Source organism: Nerophis ophidion, linkage group LG01, assembly GCF_033978795.1.
Source record: "Nerophis ophidion isolate RoL-2023_Sa linkage group LG01, RoL_Noph_v1.0, whole genome shotgun sequence".
NCBI lineage: Eukaryota > Metazoa > Chordata > Actinopteri > Syngnathiformes > Syngnathidae > Nerophis > Nerophis ophidion.
This window is the reverse complement of record NC_084611.1, coordinates 35,476,453-35,496,347: the sequence shown is the minus strand read 5'-3', so window position 1 is coordinate 35,496,347 and position 19,895 is coordinate 35,476,453. Positions and strand designations below refer to the sequence as shown.

The following is a 19,895-nucleotide window of genomic DNA, read 5'->3' as shown; positions in this document are numbered from 1 at the left end:
ATTCAGATGTTATTAGACACATTTACTGAGATAATTCTGGAAAACCCCTTATCTGCCAATTGTGTTAATAGTGTTTTAGTGAGATTATAAAGTCATACCTGAAAGTCGGTGGGCTGCGGTGAATGCCAGTGTCTCTCAGAGAAGCCAATGGAGGAGCCAGGATCACAGCTGCCTTTTTGACAGCTGCAGGAGGAGGTCGCATAATCCACTCAAGTCTCCGGTAAGAGCCGACTTACAGTAACATCACAATTTTGCCATGTAGAAAGATGTAGGTGGGAAGCGGTGTATTGCAGCTGCATTTAGCAACACAAACACAGCCTTGTTTATATTCCCGAAGGTGGAGCTTTACTATGGAACAGAGCGGTCAAGCGAACATGGTTCCTGACCACATGTCAACCGGCAGGTTTTGGTGAGAAAATTGTGCTAATAAGTCGGCTCTTACCGTAGACATGAGCGGAGCTTATCACCTCCTCCCACCGGAGACACTGGCAGTCACCACACCCGTGGCCACACCCCTCCGACTTTCAGGTACCATATAATCTCACTAAACACTAGTAACACAATGACCGGATGAGGGATTTTCCAGAATTATCCTAGTAAATGTGAATCGCTCTCACTGCCCTCGCCTTTTAAAAAAAAACGTTTTAAAACTTTTTTTTTTCTAGTCTTTCACTCTCACTATCCTCATCCATGAATCTTTCATCCTCGCTCAAATTAATGGGGAAATTGTCGCTTTTTTGGTCCGAATCGCTCTAGCTGCTGGTGGCTATGATTGTAAACAATGTGAGGATGTGAGGAGCTCTACAACCAGTGACATCACGCGCACATCATCTGCTACTTCCGATACAGGCAAGGCTTTTTTATTAGCGACCAAAAGTTGCGAACTTTATCGTCGATGTTCTTTACTAAATCCTTTCAGCAAAAATATGGCAATATCGCGAAATGATCAAGTATGACACATAGAATGGACCTGCTATCCCCGTTTAAATAAGAAAATCTCATTTCAGTTGGCCTTTCAGTATTGTTTAAAATGACCGAAACACTGCAAGTGTTACATGTTATCATGAATGACTAATTAAATGTTTTCCTTTTTGTAATTCAACCTTGCCTCTGTCTCTGCATCCTGGGGTCAACACCTTGACCGATACCCAAACATTTACAGCATGTATATAAAATGTTGTTGTTTTTTTTGGATGTTATCCCACCTGCATTCAGGCAGAAGGCAGGGCAATTACCTGCATTGTTAGTGAAAAACTGCCAACACAAGGCGGCTATCTTGAAAGCACAGAAAAGGGAAAGACGTGTGTTCTTGTCTCACTTAAGGATTGTGGAAGATACGCAAAAAAAGGGGCAGTTTATTATCACATTCGCTGCATGGTCGGCTTCTGCTTGCCTTAACCCACACAACATGTATTTTAATGGGAACAAAGCAGTAGGTCCATAATGTTAGACAAGACAAAGAGGAGACCTCAGGCAGGCAGACACACACACACACACACACACACACACACACACACACACTGGTTATCATTTGGAATGGGGACCAAGTTTTTGATCATTACTTGTAGGGACCACCCTTTCTACAGGTTGTGGAGGGTTAGGGTTGCTGTGCAAATGTCTCACACTCAAACTAACCAGTAAACTTGTTTTATGGGCCAAAGTTTAAAAATCACTTTGGCATCTTCAGAATGGATCTGACTATCATTTAAAAAGGTTTCCCTTTAGGGGATCTGTTTTAATGTCCCCATACCGCCAGAGGTCCCCTAAAGGTTGACTCAGTAAACAGAGCGATGTCCCCATTTAGTAAGCATTGCCAGAACACACACACACACACACACACACACACACACACACACACACACACACACACACACACACACACACACACACACACACACACACACACACACACACACATCCTTGTATTTGTTACCTTCTTGAGACCTCCGGAAATTGCCTACCTCTTTAGGACCACCCTTTCTAGGTATATAAAGATTTGTATTTACAACATTAATAACATATACATACTATACAAACATTAAAAAAAACTAGTTGTAAAAAATGAGTTGGAATTTCACAAGAAAAAGGTCCCAATTTCACAAGAAAAACTTCAAATTTTGCCAGTTTGATAATAAAAGTCGTCATTTTACTCAACCCAAGTCAAACTTTTACAAGAAAAACTAAACATTTGTGCAAAGTTGGAATTTTTTTCAAAAACAATCGCAATTTTGGAAGAAAAGCTTAACATTTTGGCAATTTTCTGAAAAGTTTCATTATTTTACTCGACAAAAGTCAAAATTTTATAAGAAAGCTTAAAAATGTTGACATTATTATAATAATACATCGGAATTTTACTTGGCCAAATTATGACCAAAGTCATAATTTTACTCAAAAAAATTCACCGTTTTTACAACATCAACAAAAAAAATCCAAAATGTTGTGATAAAAGTCAGAATTTGATCCGACAAATGTCACCATTTTGCATAAAAAAGTAATAATTTTACGAGAAAATATTGCAATACAACAGAAAGAATACTAGAAATTGTTGCCAATTTTCAAAAAAAAAAAAGTTGACACAATGTGAGAAAAAGACTGCTTTAAGTACATAAAAAAAATCTGAATTTTTTAGTTTGTAATTGTTTTTTAAAAACAAAAAACCCCTGACTTTGGAACAATGTTCATGGACTCTAGTATTTGACTCTCTATTAGATGCAGTGGTTTTCCGTATTGGGACGGTGATTTCGGTCCTAACTTGTTCACCGGTCCTCATATGGACGGTACCTTTCCTTGCTGGTGTCTCAAGGAAGGTAAAAATAGAGGAACACACACACACACACACACACATTCTTGTATTTGTTACCTTCTTGGGACCTCCGAAAAATGCCTGCCTCTTTAGGATCACCCTTTCTAGGTATATAAAGATTTGTATTTACAACATTAATAACATATACATACTATGCAAACATAAAAAAGCTTGTTCTTAAAAATGAGTCGGAATTTCACGAGAAAAAGGTCACAATTTCAAGAGAAAAACTTCGAATTTTGGCAGTATGATAATAAAAATCGTCATTTTAGTCAACGCAAGTCAAACATTTACAAGAAAAACGGAACATTTGTGAAATATTATGATAAAAGTTGGAATGTTACTCAAAAACAGCCGCGATTTTGCAATAAAAGTTTAACATTTTGGCAATTTTCTGAAAAGTCGTGCAAATGAGATCTCTATTATTTGTTTTTTTTGTAATAAACAAGTTGTAAAACTTATTCGGGTGTTACCATTTAGTGGTCAATTGTACGGAATATGTACTGTACTGTGCAATCTACTAATAAAAGTTTCAATCAATTACAAAGCGCTTGCATCTGTCAATGTTTACTTTTGTATGCACATTAAATCAACAACAACAACAAAACAACTGACTTTGGAGCAATGTTCACGGAGTCTAGTATTTGGCTCTCTATTAGATTTTCCGTATTGGGACCGTGATTTTTGTCCTAACTTGTTCACTGGTACTCATATGGACGGTACTTTTCCCTTGCTGATGTCTCAAAAAGGGTAGAAATACAAGAACACACGTACACGCACACACACACACACACACACACACACACACACACACACACACACACGCACACACACAGAGAGATAGATATTGACCTGCTCCATCAATGTGACATTATGATTATTGGCAAGTCATAAAAGCTTTTTCAGCCGGCGACCTTGTGTTGCAGCAAATGATAGAAGCATGTGTGTGCATCATTAAGAGAGGTGGAGGGAGGTTCTGCCTGTTCGTTGGGGATTGGGAGGGGGCTATGATGACGGTAAATGGGGGGATTGACCTCTTAAAGCCTACAATAGGAGCGATAGATAGACCTGGATTTACTGCATAAGAGAAGAATAAATGCAGAGTGAATCAATGACGGTCAATAATGTGTGTGCGTGTTGTCTGTGTATTACGAACATTAAAAGTAATACTCTGGGAGCTTTTGACTGTTTGATAGGGAGCATATCGACTTATTGTCTGTCTCGCTGCTTCATTGTGGAGCACATCGGCAGCTCTCCTGATTGAACTTTACTGTCTTGCGCCATGCAAGTTGTTTTTCAGAATGATGGAAAGACACTTTGTCATCCATTGTGCTGGATGTCCCATTAACACTAATAACACCTTAGTTAGGATGGATGTAGACGTCTTTCAACAATTGTTCACTGAGACTATGGAAGGCCAGAAAGCTAATTTGGTAACTAGCAGTGACGTGCGGTGAGGTTTGAAGCTGGTGAGGCACTGACGTAATCAGATTTACAAATACACAGTATGCGCTCTGCGCAGATTATTTGCCATTTGATTGGCAGCAGTTTACTGGTTACTGTATGTTTCATTTCGGCATTCTTTACACAAACAACCTGTCGCCCACAAAATGTGCATTTCATTAAAAACGAAACAAAAATAATGTTATCGCCGTATTACCTTATAAATGAAGTCCATCCACGAAATGCTAGCTGCTGTTTGGCGAGGAAGCAGGTCGCATTGATGACATCTTTTAAAGTCTCTCGGTTCTCTTTTACCTTAGCATTGTGGACACTGATGTTGAGTCGCCGCTGTTCATCCAAAGCCAAGTCTATCCTCGTCATCCCAAACGTTTTTAGCGCAATCTAGCTTTGAATATGAGCGGCCGACCACTCATGTTTGGTGAGGCTTCTTTGCAAATTCTTTAGGTCACAAAATCCCATTTGATTCCGCACACTTCCACAGGTTGAAAAAAGAAGGCAAGGAAAGCAAAAAAGGCGGTTTCTTGCAGAAGATCCACAAAGCCAGTCTTTTCACGTATACCACTCCGTTTGGAAAGAGCGAGTAACTTTCCGTCCTGCTGATTGAAACAAACCATTCAGCTCTTCCTTTAGTAATTATTTCCTGTTTTGCTTGAAAGTCCACTTTAGAAAACTGTTTAAGTGCGGAAATGTAGTCATCCATGTTGAAAGTCGGGGTGCACGAGACGGAAAAAATAAGTCGCTGAGGCCACCGTATGTCTGGAATCATGAGCGGCCCGCCCCTATCGTGAGGCACGAGAACTGTTTGCCTCACCTCAGACTTTTTTCTCTGCCGTTTTGAACGCGGAGCAACACACCAGACAAGAACGCGCTCTGACGGCACGGCAGAGAAGTTTACGAGGGATTACGAAAATTCAGCGATTTTGAAGAAAAAAGAATCCAGATTGGTGAAACTAAATGAAAATTAAAAACTAACAATTACAATCATTTTATCATTGTGTATTTTATTTTTTTGCATTATCACAGGTGAGGCACTGCGTCCCCTGCCTCCCCTGACCGCACGTCACTGGTAACTAGAGTTTTGAGTCCAAAATGGAGCGCAACTCCAAAGGCAGTGTAACCATGCCGTTTCTTTAAGCCAATCAAGAAGAGGATAATGGTAAATGACAAGGGGTACGTGAGATTTTTTTTTTAAATATTCTAAAAATAGCAACAATTCAAAAATCCTTTATAAATGTATGAATGTAAGTTCATAAACTGTGAAAAGCAATGCAACAATAAATATTGATGTTAAAGATTTCTTTTTTTTTTTTTGTGAAGAAATGTTTAGAATTAAGTTCATGAACCCAGATGGATCTCTATTACAATCCCCAAAAAGGGCACTTTAAATTGATGATAACTTCTATGTGTAGAAATCTTTATTTATAATTAAATCCCTTGTTTATTTTTCAACAAGTTTTTAGTTATTTTTATGTATTTTTTTTCCATGTATTTGTCCATGTATTTTTTAGTTCAAGAAAGACCACTACTATTAAAGAGCAATTTTTGCACTGTTATACAATTTAATAAATCAGAAACTGATGACATAGTGCTGTATTTTACTTTGTTATCTCTTTTTTTTTCAACCAAAAATGCTTTGCTCTTATTAGGGGGTACTTGAATTAAAAAAAATTTCACAGGCGGTGTATCACATAAAAAAAGGTTTAGAACCACTGCTCTATAGTGTCTCCCCAAGGGTGGCAATTCTAGGTGGCACCTCTAGGCAATACGTTGAAAAAACTTTTTGGGGTGTTACCATTTAGTGGTCGATTGTACGGAATATGTACTGAACTGTGCAATCTACTAATAAAAGTTTCAATCAATCAATCAATGCATATATCATATATACACATGTCTTTATATGACACTCACTGAATAACTCAGCAATTCCGAACAACTATTGGGAGTGTATTACAGCACTTTGTCCTTTTTACTACTTAGCACTTGTGTTTTTATTGCTCCATTGTTTGTTTATGGCAGGATCGCCTGCTGTTTAATTGATTTCCGTAAAACATGCACGGGGGCTGAGTAAGAGTCTATTGAAATTGCAATAAAGGCGCGCAAAAAAGAATTACATTTCAGCACTAGGGTTGTATATTATACCGGTATTAGTATAATACCGCGATACTAATGAATAATTTTCGGTACGATACCGGCTCTGAAACGTACCGATCCCGCACCCGCGTCGAAGTCAGGTCCTGACATTGCTGGTTTATGAGCAGACAATCATGGTTGGCGGCACAAAATCCCGGAGTACCTACAAGCAGACACAGTGTGTAGACGGAAAATGGAGAACGGACGCATTTTGGCTTAAAAACTACTGATAAAGGTGAAGTTTAAACACTGAACCGCCCTCAGGAAGAGTTGATTTAAGACATGGCAGTGTTTTAGCTGCCATGGGCTAGCTCCACTATGGTCCACTTCTCATTGTTATACTCATCAACATCCTACTAGGTTGTGAGTTTTTCCTTGCCCTTATGCGGGATCTGAACCGGGGATTCCCTATGGACTGGACTCTCACACTATTATGTTAGATCCACTATGGACTGGATTCTCTCTATTATGTTAGATGCACTATGGACTGGACTCTCAAACTATTATGTTAGATCCACTATGGACTGGACTCTCACTATTATGTTATAGCCACTATGGACTGGACTTTCACAATATAATGTTTGACATACTCGACATCTGTGGTCCTCTCCAAGGTTTCTCATTGTCATTCTCATTGACATCCCACTGGGTTGTGAGTTTTTCCTTGCCCTTATGTGGGATCTGAACCGGTGATTCCCTATGGACTGGACTCTCACACTATTATATTAGATCCACTATGGACTGCACTTTCACAATATTATGCTAGACCCACTCGACGAGTTTGGGGTCACCCACATCTGCGGTCCTGTCCAAGGTTTCTCATAGTCATTCTCATTGACATCCCATTGGGTTGTGAGTTTTTCCTTGCCCTTATGTGGGATCTGAACCGAGGATGTCGTTGTGGCTTGTGCCGCCCTTTGAGACACTTGTGATTTAGGGCTATATAAATAAACATTGATTGATTGATTAACAATTCACAATGACGATACAAAGAACTAAGTGGAAAATATCGGACAACTGTGCAGGAATGAACGAATGAATGAATGAATGAATGAATGATGCATATAGAGCTGCCACTAAATTAGGTATTTTTTTGTCATAGACATTTTTTCTATTTTATAGCAGACATACTCAACAAAATATTGCTATTTGAATAATTTTTATGTAAAAATAATAAAATTTAAAATAAAAACAACGGTATTTTTATCATTAAATTACATCTTCAAAATAGTAAATACCTGCGATGAGGTGGCGACTTGTCCAGGGTGTACACCGCCTTCCGCCCGATTGTAGCTGAGATAGGCACCAGCGACCCCTGCGACCCCAAAGGGAATAAGCGGTAGAAAATGGATGGATGGATGGATGGAAATAGTAAATACATAAATAAATCCATATTTCCTACTTGTGAGGAAACCCACAAAACATTTTTTTTTTGCGTTTTGTTTAAAAAATACACAAATTTAGACAAAGAACAAAAGCTTTACCCGTATGAACCACAGGTACACACATACTAAAATTGTGCGGTATTACAATAGTACCGCAATACTAATGAATAATTTTGGGTACTATACCGGCTCTGAAAAGTGCCCCCGTCGTCGTCACTTCGTTCCATTGCTGGTTTTTGAGCAGAGGAGCATGTTTGGCAGCGCACAATCACGGAGTACTTACAAGCAGACACAGTGTGTAGACAGAAAAGGGAGAACGGACGAGTTTTGGCTTAAAAACTAACACTAAAGAAGAAGTTATAACACTGAAACACCCTCAGGAAGAAGTGCTTTAAGACATGGCTAGGCAGCTGGCGGCTAACATCCAGTCAGCAGTGTTTAAGCTACTTCCATCCATCAATTTCCTACCGCTTATTCCCTTTTTGGGACGCGGGGGGCGCTGGCGCCTATTTCAGCTACAATCGGGTGGAAGGCGGGGTACACCCTGGACAAGTCACCACCTCATCGCAGGGCCAACACAGATAGACAGACAACATTTAAGCTACTTCTGAATCACTAATCCTCGCCTCCATGGTGACAAAAAAGTATGTTTCTTACCAATATCATCCCTGCAGGACGAGGAATAGCTAAACATGCTTCACTACACACCGTAGCTCACCGGCGTCAAAATGTAAACAAACGCCATGGGTGGATCTACACCTACCATCCAATGTAATGATATCAAGTACAGGCATGTGTCTACTCAATACTATTATGATTACGTTGATATTTTTTGGCACCACATCATCTTCTTTCGTTTTTTACAAATGTATATTATGTTTAAACTCAGGAAATATGTCCCTGCACACATGAGGACTTTGAATATGACCAATGTATGATCCTGTAACGACTTGGTATCGTATTGATACCGAAATGTGTGGTATCATCCAAAACTAATGTAAAGTATCAAACAACAGAAGATTTAGTGATTACTACATTTTAACAGAAGTGTAGACAGAACATGTTAAAAGAGAAAGTAAGCAGATATTAACAGTAAATGAACAATTAGATTAATAATTCAATTTCTACCACTTGTCTTTAATAATGTTGACAAAATAATAGAATGATAAATGACACAATATGTTACTGCATATGTCAGCAGACTAATTAGGAGTCTCTGTTTGTTTACTTACTACTAAAAGACAAGTTGTCTTGTATGTTCACTATTTTATTTAAGGACTTAACTGCAATAAGAAACATATGTTTCAAGCACCCTAAGATTTTTTGTTAAAATAAAACCAATAATAAAAAAATTTTGTGGTCCCCTTTATTTAGAAAAGTACCGAAAAATACCAAAAAGTACTGAAAAGTACTGAAATAATTTTAGTATCGGTATCAAAATATTGGTAACCTTTTTTGTTTACTTACTACTAAAAGACAAGTTGTCTTGTATGTTCACTATTTTATTTAAGGACTTAACTGCAATAAGAAACATATGTTTCAAGCACCCTAAGATTTTTTGTTAAAATAAAACCAATAATAAAAAATTTTTGTGGTCCCCTTTATTTGGAAAAGTACCGAAAAATACCAGAAAGTACCGAAAAGTACTGAAATAATTTTAGTATCGGTACCAAAATATTGGTAACCTTTTTTGTTTACTTACTACTAAAAGACAAGTTGTCTTGTATGTTCACTATTTTATCTAAGGACTTAACTGCAATAAGAAACACATGTTTAAAGTACCCTGGGATTTTTTTTGTTAAAATAAAGCCTATAATGCAATTTTTTTGTGGTCCCCTTTATTTGGAAAAGTACCGAAAAGTAACACAGAGTACCGAAAAGCACCGAAATAATTTTAGTACCGGTAACAAAATATTGGTAGCCTTTGTTTGTTTACTTACTGCTAAAAGACAAGTTGTCTTGTATGTTCACTATTTTATCTAAGGACTTAACTGCAATAAGAAACTTAAGTTTAAAGCACCTAAGATTTTTTGTTAAAATAAAGCCAATAATGCAATGTTTTTGTGGTCCCCTTTATTTGGAAAAGTACCGAAAAGTACCAAAATCATTTTAGTACCGGTACCAATATATTGGTAACCTTTGTTTGTTTACTTACTACTAAAAGACAAGTTGTCTAGTATGTTCACTACTTTATCTAAGGACTTAACTGCAATAAGAAACATGTTTTGTCATGTCTTTTGATCATGTCTTGTTTGGCTATGTTCTGTTGACCTTTGGACTCTTTAAGTACCTGGTTTTTTTTTCACTCCTTGTTTTGTTTCCATGGTTACCCATTAGTTTCACCTGTTGCTCATTTGGACACATGCACCTGTGTTAATCATGTCACTGTTATTTAAGCCTATATTTTTCTGTTGGTCGGGCTGGTGACATTAACTCTGTTACCCCTGTTTACCTCTGATGACTTCAGCTATATGTTACCATAGTTCCATGCCAAGTGAGTTTTGTCTATTTTTATGTCTCAGTAAGTGTTTTTGTTTTCATGTCCATAGCTTTTGCCCAAGTGCTAGTTTATTGTTTTCAAAGCCAAGTTTGTTCTTCCGCCTTGTGCGCGCTTTTTTGTTTGTTCATTTTGTTAGTGTTAAAATAAATTATGTCTGTACCTTCACGCCATGTCCACTCCAACTTTACTTGCATCTCGGGAAAACAAACACTCCAAAGTCCTCGTTATGACATGTTTAAAGTACCCTAAGATTTTTTGTTAAAATAAAGCCAATAAGGCAATGTTTTTGTGGTCCCCTTTATTTGGAAAAGTACCGAAAAGTACCGAAAAGTACCTACATAATTTTAGTACCGGTACCAAAATATTGGTATCGTTACAACACTATTCAGCACTAATTATTCCAGGAATCTTGCTGACTAAATTAGGGTATTACAGTATTTACTGTAGCTCCTAAGGCACGGGTGGCCACACTTTTTTTGCAGGCAAGCTACTTTTCAATTGACCAAGTCGAGGAGATCTACCTCATTCATATTTATAACTTATATTTATTTATCTATGAAAGACACATTTTTGTTAACAAATTAATGGTGTTTAATGATAATACAAGCATGTTTAACACATATAGATTCCTTTCTTTCATGAAGACAAGAATATAAGTTGGTGTATTACCTGATTCTGATGACTTGCATTGATTGGAATCAGACAGTGGTGCTGATAACGTCCGCATTTTCAAACGGAGGAGAAAAAACGTCCTCCTTTCTGTCTAATACCACATGAAAGTGGTTGAATTTGGCATCTCATTTGTCCAACTTGCATACTCATTTTTAAACACTTTTTTATGAGAGTAGCATATGCGTGTGTGTTACCCTTTAATGTGTGGCAGCAGGTGAGTGACGTCAGTGAGTGTGTGGGTGAGAGAGGAGAGAGAGCGGTCGCTGAGGGCGGGGGAGTGGCTAGTGTTTTTGTGTGGGATTTTCTACTGTGTGCAAGACGTAAATCAAAAGCCACGATTTGCAACTAATCGCTGGGCTCCTCATTTTGCCTTGGAGTCCGGAATTGTGAAGACCCACTGCCGGATAAAGTGGAGGGTGTTGCCCTGAGAATCCATCGGCCCTGGAGAAGTGTCTCTCCTGCGCTGCTTGACTACGGTCTAGGCGCCGGAAGCAGGAAAGGTGCAACATCTTTATAAGAAATACATTGACATCAAACTCCGTAGCTTGCTGGCTTGTGCACGCTAGCTTTCTGAGACTCTTATTTTGTTAGCACAGGTAGGATGAAGCAGGTCTTTTATGGTGAAGACAGGAACTGTGCAGTCCGTCTTTAGAGTTTTGTCAGCAGGTACGGCCCAAGAGTCTGTTGAAATTAAAAGTGTTTCTCTCCGTCCTGTCAGTGATTTTTTCTTAATAATGAGCTCGCAGCAGCCAGCGTCATCTCACAAGATCCTCGGGTGCCGAAATGTCAAACAACTGACAAAAGTGAAGTCTTGGGAAAGATTGATGATTGCTCATTTTTATGTCTATTTTTTTAATGCCTGGCTTGCGATCGGCTGACACACCCTCCGCGATCGACCGGTAGCTCGCGATCGACGTAATGCCTGCCCCTGTCCTAAGGTTACTACTTGTGATTGCTGTTGATATGTTACTTACAAGTATCCGTCTTCAGCAGGCTGTTGGAGCTCCTGAAGTACTGCGGGTTCTCAATCACGGGGATCTTGGTCATGCCGATGATGACGGCGTCGGGGCCCAGGTCGGAGGAAGAGGGCGTGTTGCTGCCGTTGGAGACGTGATGGAGAGGGGAGGCCGAGTCGTCATCGTTACTGATGACTGAGGACGGTCCTTCAAGAAACAGAGAGAACGAGAGAGAGAGACAGAGGACGATGAGCAAGAGTTCCAGCGGTGCGTCCTATCTTTACGAGAATCGAGCGAGGAGCCATTACGTTGCATGCTCGCCACTTTAACTGTATGAAGGCACAGAAGACTTCATTAGGTTGTTAAGATGTTATTAGCCAAGATTGAGGAGATGAAGTAAGAAGAGGCGGTTAAGTTGTGGTATTGATCCTGCATCCTGTAGGAGAAGACAGCGATGTCAGTCAAATATCATATCTTGCTGGTTCTTTACCTTCAGTCCGTTAGGGCAGTGCTTCTCCATTGGACGTCCATAAACCAAAACCAACGAGTTCAGGTCAAAACTTCAGAGAGACCAACATTTTTTGCAAAAAGATTCTTAAACAGCACAACACTCCTGTCAATAAGAATATTTGAATCATGTTTCTGAAGTAGGTACTCAAAAACAGCAGGGGGCTTTTGCCAGAATAGGTCATGTTTTTTTTGGTTTGTGCACTGGCTAAATAAAACGATGGGAGACTGATATAGAAGACACTGTTTCCCCCGGTGCTGGGTCGTTGTAAGGATTGGTGTAACTTCTTCTGGTGCCATCACGTCTCTACCATGCCGCTGCCACTACAGCCTAGGGCGGGCAATAGACTACAGACTGTGGTGAAGTAGGCCGGCTTCATCGCCTGAAGAAGCCTACGACTTTGGGTTGCGTTTACCGCTCCATTTGCTGAATGGCGATATACGATATATATCTCGAAATTTTTCCCCGTAAAGTAAAAACAAAACAGTCCTAGTTACCTGAGATACTAAGTATGTCATTATTATGACTTACTAGGTCAAAATATTAATGTGACTATAGCTGAAGAAAATAGTACACAAGCAATAGGATAGACGTTTCATCCCTGAACACCATGGAGTTCATGTAGGCTTTAAGATGCAGTTACATTATTATATCAACTATAAGAGACAGCTTCAGGAAACTCTTCGTTTAACATGATGTCCTTTTTCGCTGCTTCAACACAGCTCAATCAACAAAGAAAAAAGGTAAAATATAATAACTTAGTTTTTAACTGTAGTTGTAGGTAAATAATGCTTGTCTTTCTCTCAGACAGACAGGGCTTTGCTGTCCGTAACACACACACACACACACACACACACGCACGCACGCACGCACGCACGCACGCACGCACGCACACACACACACCACAAAATGAGCTAATGTTACGCTAAAAGCGACAAGGACTGCGAGCGAGCTGAGCTGCCGCTTATGTTTCTAGAACGTCAACGGGCTCATAGTGATGTTACTAGTAGTTGACTGGGAGTTTTTCATTATAATTATGCTTACCTGCTAAACACCTTTCTGTTCACCAGACCGCAGGAGCACTGACTACATGCGCTCTGAATCTGCACCGCTGATTGGCTATTACCGCTCTGCGTGTAATCAATCAAATGGTTCTGTGGATGGGACAATGCTGAGTAGCTGCCGAAACGTACTGACAGAGGCAGAACTAAGCGGAGCAGCTTGTTAAGACTTTAGCTTAGGCGGTGGCCCTTAGTTGTTAAGGCCGCCTTAACAACAAAGCACTGCGGGGAAACCCTGGAGGATCCTAGACATGCATGGCGGCCTGCCACAAATGAATTTGGACTGCCACAAATACATTTGGCGCAATCTGTTTTCACTTAACTCCATAACTCCGTATAGTAGATAGCATTGTAACTTTGTTTGTTTAACACACACATCATCTGAGGCATGCCGTACTTTTTGGACTACAAGGTGCACTTAAAACCCTTTAATTTTCCCCAAAGTTTACAGTGTGCCTTCCAACCCGGTGCTGCTCATGTAAGGATTGATTCTGGTTGTGCTTACCGACCTGGGAGCAATTTTATTTGGTAAATTGTGTAAAAATAAGTGTGACCAGTAGATGGCAGTCACACATAAGAGACATTTGTCAACTGCAAGATGACATTAGCAAGCAAGCCCAAAACATTGATGTTTCATTGACAATATAGGAAATTACACACAATGCTTAAAAATCTGTCAAAATGCTTTAGTATGTTATGACACAGCTGTAGTCTTTAAACGTGCACAATATGCAGTTTAATTACGTTTATTAGAGAAGTGAACGGACTCTTTTAAACAAACATTTTAGAGAAATATGAAGTATTCCGCTGGAGCGAGAGGAGCCGCTTGGCGTTGGACCTCGTAGTTTGAAGAGAAATATGAAAAGAAGGACGAGTGGAACGAAGGTCAATCACATCAAATATTCACTTTTTACTTTGTTACATGTTGTAAAACTAGCCAGTGGCACGCCATGTGTGTTGTTATTCATCTCAAACCTGTCAAAGCGTGGACTTTGTTTTTTTTTTTTCCAGGAATGCAAAGGAAAGTTGAAGCGGGGAAGGCATGAAGGTAAGGACATATTTATTAATTACTATAAAAAAGGAACAAAAGGCGCGCACAAGGCAGAAGTACAAAAACTTGGCTAATGAAACAAAAACTTGCACAAAGGCAGAAACTATGAACATGAAGCAAAACTCGATAACTGTGACATGAAATAACAAAACTTACGTGGCATGGCAAGAAGCATAACTATGAACAGGCATGAGTATCAGAGGTAGCATGGTATGAAGTGAGCAGAGGTAAAGTCGCCAGGCTGACTTCCTGGCAACTATCGGTTTAAATAATAGTGGCATGATTAGTGAAAACAGGTGCGTGACTCCTCCAAATGTGAAACAGGTGAAACTAATGGTTGCTATGGTGACAAAACAAGAGAGTGAAAAAGCATGAACTGAGTTTTCAAAAACCAAACAGAACATGACTTAAACCAAAACATGACAAAACCGAGCGAACCGAATGTTTGGCTAACAGGCTAACGCTAAATCTGATGCGTTTATGTTGTCACCGTCGGATAAACAATTATATTTTTTCTTAATACGTCGTTTAAATCTGATAATGGGCCATTAGACACTCATTAATTCATCATTTACTGAGGGGGCGACATTCTGACGGTTGGACACTGTAGGGGGTAGAGGGGGTTTGTATTGTAGAGTCCCGGAAGAGATAGTGCCGCAAGGACTTCTGAGTATTTCTTCTGTTGTGTTTATGTTGTGTTACGGTGCGGATGTTCCCCTGAAATGTCTTTGCCGTTCTTGTTTGGTGTGGGTTCACACATATTTGTAACAGTGTTAACGTTTTTTATACGGCCACCCTCAGTGTGACCTGTGAGGTTGTTGACCAAGTATGCCTTGCATTCACTTGTGTGTGTGTGTGTGTGTGTGTGTGTGTGTGTGTGTGTGTGTGTGTGTGTGAGAAGCCGTAGATATTATGTGACCCGGCTAGCACACAAAGATAGTGCCTTTAAGGTTTATTGGCGCTCTGTACTTCTCCCTACATCCGTTTACACAGCGGCGTTTTAAAAAGTCATGAATTTTACCTTTTGAAACCGATATCGATAATTTCCAATTTTACATTTCATGGACTTTCACAATATCGTGTTAGACCCACTCGACATCCATTGCTTTCGGTCTGCCCACATATGCGGTCCTCTCCAAGGTTTCTCATAGTCATTATTGTCACTGTCACAGACGTCCCACTGAGGTGAGTTTTTCCTTGCCCTTATGTGGGGTCTGTACCGAGGATGTCGTTGTGGTTTGTGCAGCCCTTTGAGACACTTGGATTTAGGGCTATATAAATAAACATTGATTGATTGATTGATTGATTGACTGACATTTTAAATCATTTATCGGCCGATAACATCGGCAGTTCGATGTTATTGGACATCTCTACTCTTGACCTACTCACGGACACTGAGCAGGTCTAAACTACCCTGAAATGTAAAATGCGGTGGAAACACAAACTGCACAGGAACCTTTATTTCCAGAAATGAAAGGTTCCAGGAACTTAAAAGTTTCTCAACTTTTGGTGGAAAAAAGCTTATCATGAGTCACGTGTCCAAGCCCACACTGCAAAAAGTCAGTGTTCAAAAACAAGAAAAAAAATACAAAAAATGAGGGCTATTTTACTTGAACTGAGCAAAATTATCTGCCAATAGAACAACAAAATTTGGCTTGTCAAGACTTTCCAAATAAAATAAAAATAGCTAACCTCAATGAACCCAAAAATACCTAAAAATAAGTAGATTCTCATTAATAACAACTGCACTTTTCTTGGTGGAAAAACACTTTTTTTTTACCTTTTTGCTCAATATGTTGAAAGATATTCTTAAATAGGTAAATGCTAGTGCCATTATCTTGACATGATGATATGCGCTCAGCGTCATGATTTTTTTTTTTTCATTTTTGAAGTACACGTTTGTACTTTAAAAAAGTAGATTTACACTTCTGAGTGTTAATGAAACAGCTTTGCAACAGTTGATATTCTAGTTTCAAGCATGTTTTACTCCATATAGGTCATAAAATATCAGCAACAAGCTGTAATATCTTACTGAGATAATTTCGGACCAAAACCCTTAAAACAAGTAAAACACTCTAGCATAAAATTTACCTCGTGAGAAGATCTATCTTATCAGACAGAAAATAAGCAAATATCACCCTTATTTGAGATATTTCATCTTACTTAGATTTCAGTTTTTGCAGTGCAGGCATTGAATGGCCAAACACAGCAAGAGTGTCTGATCAGCACAATAGGAAGCGTGAGTATTTACCTGCAAAAAAAAAAACGGGGAAAAAAGTTTGTTTTGGCAACTGAGGTGTTATTAGCGAGTAATTAAGATGGCGAAAACAGACTGCGAAATGTGTTTCCACATTTACACGTGTTGCCAAATTTGGCTGTCTGGTAGCGTGAGTCACAATCAACATCACAACATCGGCAATCTGAGTACGGGTCATGTCACAGACAGTGGAATTATTCAACACACACGATCACATATATTAAAAACATGAGCATGGCTTAGTGCATTACGAGCTGCCATGGATTTTCCATGAACAACAAAAAAAAAAGACAATAGATGTCTTTCCTCTCATGCAGTCGCTTTGAATGCATTTCAACATTGTTCATTTCCATCCAGCTGCAGCCGGCCCAGGAAGGGCGACTGGTCGGGGGAAGAGGAAAAAACGTGTGCTTGTGTGTACGCCAAGAGTCCAAGAGTGGAGCTTGACCAGCTGGCTTGTGCGTACACATCTGTGATTGGAGGCGCCTCAATCGAGAAGCAGAGATCCTAAAGACGTGTGTTGTTTTGATGGAAACTCCGATCAAGGTTCAGGGGCTCACTTGTATTCTAACGATCCCTTTGAGGAAACCTAGGAAGTCAGAAACATCCAACTCCCTGATGACCCATGACCTCCCTAAAGTTCAGACAATATGAGGACCAACTAAAGTTTTCTTAAACTCTATTTGTCTATCTATACCTGTACCTGTTTTTGTTCACAATTGTATTGTATTGTACCATATGTCCCGGCAAGAAATATGCGTTCAAAGACCTCCGGCATATTAGTGATTCCCAGAGCCCAAAAAAAGTCTGCGGGCTATAGAACGTTTTCTATTCGGGCTCCAGTACTCTGGAATACCCTCCCGGTAACAGTTAGAGATGCTACCTCAGTAGAAGCATTTAAGTCCCATCTTAAAACTCATTTGTATACTCTAGCCTTTAAATAGACCCCCTTTTTAGACCAGTTGGTCTGCCGTTTATTTTCCTTTCTGCTCTGCCCCCCTCCCCCTTGTGGAAGGGGGAGAAACAGGTCTGGTGGCTGTGGGTGAAGTGCTGACTGTCCAGAGTCGGGACCAGGGGTGGACCGCTTGCCTGTGCATCGGTTGGGGACATCTCTGCGCTGCTGACCCGTCTCCGCTCGGGATGGTCTCCTGCTGGCTCCACTATGGACTGGACTCTCACTATTATGTTAGATTCATTATAAACTGGACTTTCACAATATAATGCTTGACACACTCGACACCTGCTGTCCTCTCCAAGGTTTCTTATTGACATCCCACTGGGTTGTGAGTTTTTCCTTGCCGTTATGTGGGATCTGAACCGTGGATTCCCTATGGACTGGACTCTCACACTATTATGTTAGATCCACTATGGACTGGACTCCCACTATTATTTTAAATCCACTATGGACTGGACTCTCACACTATTATGTTAGATCCACTATGGACTGGACTCTCACTATTATGTCAGATCCACTGTGGACTGGACTCTCCCACTATTATGTTAGATCCACTATGGACTGAACTCTCACACTATTATGTTATATCCACTATGGACTGAACTCTCACTATTATGCTAAATCCACTATGGACTGGACTCTCCCTATTATGTTAAATCAGTGACTCTTAACCTGGGTTCAATCGAACCCTAGGGCTTTGGTGGGTCAAGCCACACCCAACTCGGCGTGTAAATAAAAACCTCTCCCTATTATGGATACCCCCAAACAATGATCCCTCTAATTTTCTATCTGATTTGTTGGTTTTGTTCTTTGAACAAGGCGATGTTCATGCACGGTTCATTTTGTGCACCAGTAAAAAAATATATTTCTTTGTCTTCAATTTGAATTTTATATTTAGTTGTTTAGGGTTCAGTAAATGCGCATATGAAAACCTCCAACAAGGTCAAGAACCACTGTGCTAGATCCATTATGGATTGGACTTTCACAATATTATGCTAGACCCACTCGACGTCCATTGCATCTGTGGTCCTTTCCAAGGTTTCACATTGTCATTCTCATTGACATCCCACTGGGTTGTGAGTTTTTCCTTGCCTTTATGTGGGATCTAAACCGGGAATGTCGTTGTGGCTTGTGCAGCCCTTTGAGACACTTGTGATTGAGGGCTGTATAAATAAACATTGATTGATTGATTGACAATTCACAATGACGATACAAAGAACTAGGTGGAAACTATCAGACAACGGAGCGGCAATGAATGAATGAATGAATGATGCACATAGAGCCGCCACAAAATTAGGTATTCTTTGTCTTTCTTAATGTAAAATAGGCATGTTCTATATTTTCAAGCACACATACTCAACAAAATATTGTCATTTTAATCACTTTTCTGTAACTTTTTTTTTAAATTTAAAATAAAAACAACAGTATTTTTATCATTAAATTACATTTTCAAAATAGTAAATACATAAATAAATCCAAATTTTCCAACTGGTGAGCAAACCCACAAAACATTTTTTTTGTTGTTTTATTTAAAAAAATACAGAAATTTAAACAAGATATAAATTCTTTACTCGTATGAACCGAAGATAGCCACAAACTACGATTGTACGGTACTAGTATAGTACTAATGAATCATTTTCAGTACTATACCGCCTCTGAAGAGTGCCCCCGTTGTCTCATTGCCGGTTTATGAGCAGAGGAGCATTTTGGGCAGCGCACAATCACAGAGTACTTACAAGCAGACACAGTGTGTAGACAGAAAAGGGAGAACGGACGCATTTTGGCTTAAAAACTAACAATAAAGGTGAACAAGCGCACCCTCTTACACACGTCACGTGTGCAACGTCAAACGCCCTCCCCGAGCAGAGAAGTAGCTACATGGGTAACATGGGTAATTTGAGAAAGAGAAGGTGCGAATCTGGTAACAAGTGAAGGAAGAATTTATTTCCATCATTTGGCGGTGGTTTGGCTTCAATATGTTGAACAATTATGCGGCAAAAGCGTTGCTACAAAAAGTAGCAGCACTGCTAATTTGTAGCATCATTTGAAAAGTCACCCGGTAGAGAATGAAGAGTGCTTGAAACTGCATGTCAACATCTCCGATCAGTGCCACACCCACAAAATGCCGAAGCAACAATTTCCAGATCATCACC

General features: G+C 39.6%; 1 protein-coding gene across 6 annotated transcripts in view; it reads right to left on the bottom strand.

The window, feature by feature from the left end:
• Positions 1-19,895, bottom strand: part of ntrk2a (neurotrophic tyrosine kinase, receptor, type 2a) — a 234,727-nt gene that overhangs the window by 76,846 nt on the left and 137,986 nt on the right. For 5 of the 6 annotated variants that reach the window (XM_061901553.1, XM_061901563.1, XM_061901571.1 and 2 more), the window contains one exon: positions 11,929-12,117. In XM_061901553.1, the coding sequence (XP_061757537.1) occupies positions 11,929-12,117 (189 nt within the window). The remainder of the gene's footprint in view (positions 1-11,928; positions 12,118-19,895) is intronic. The other variant, XM_061901580.1, reaches the window with a different exon arrangement.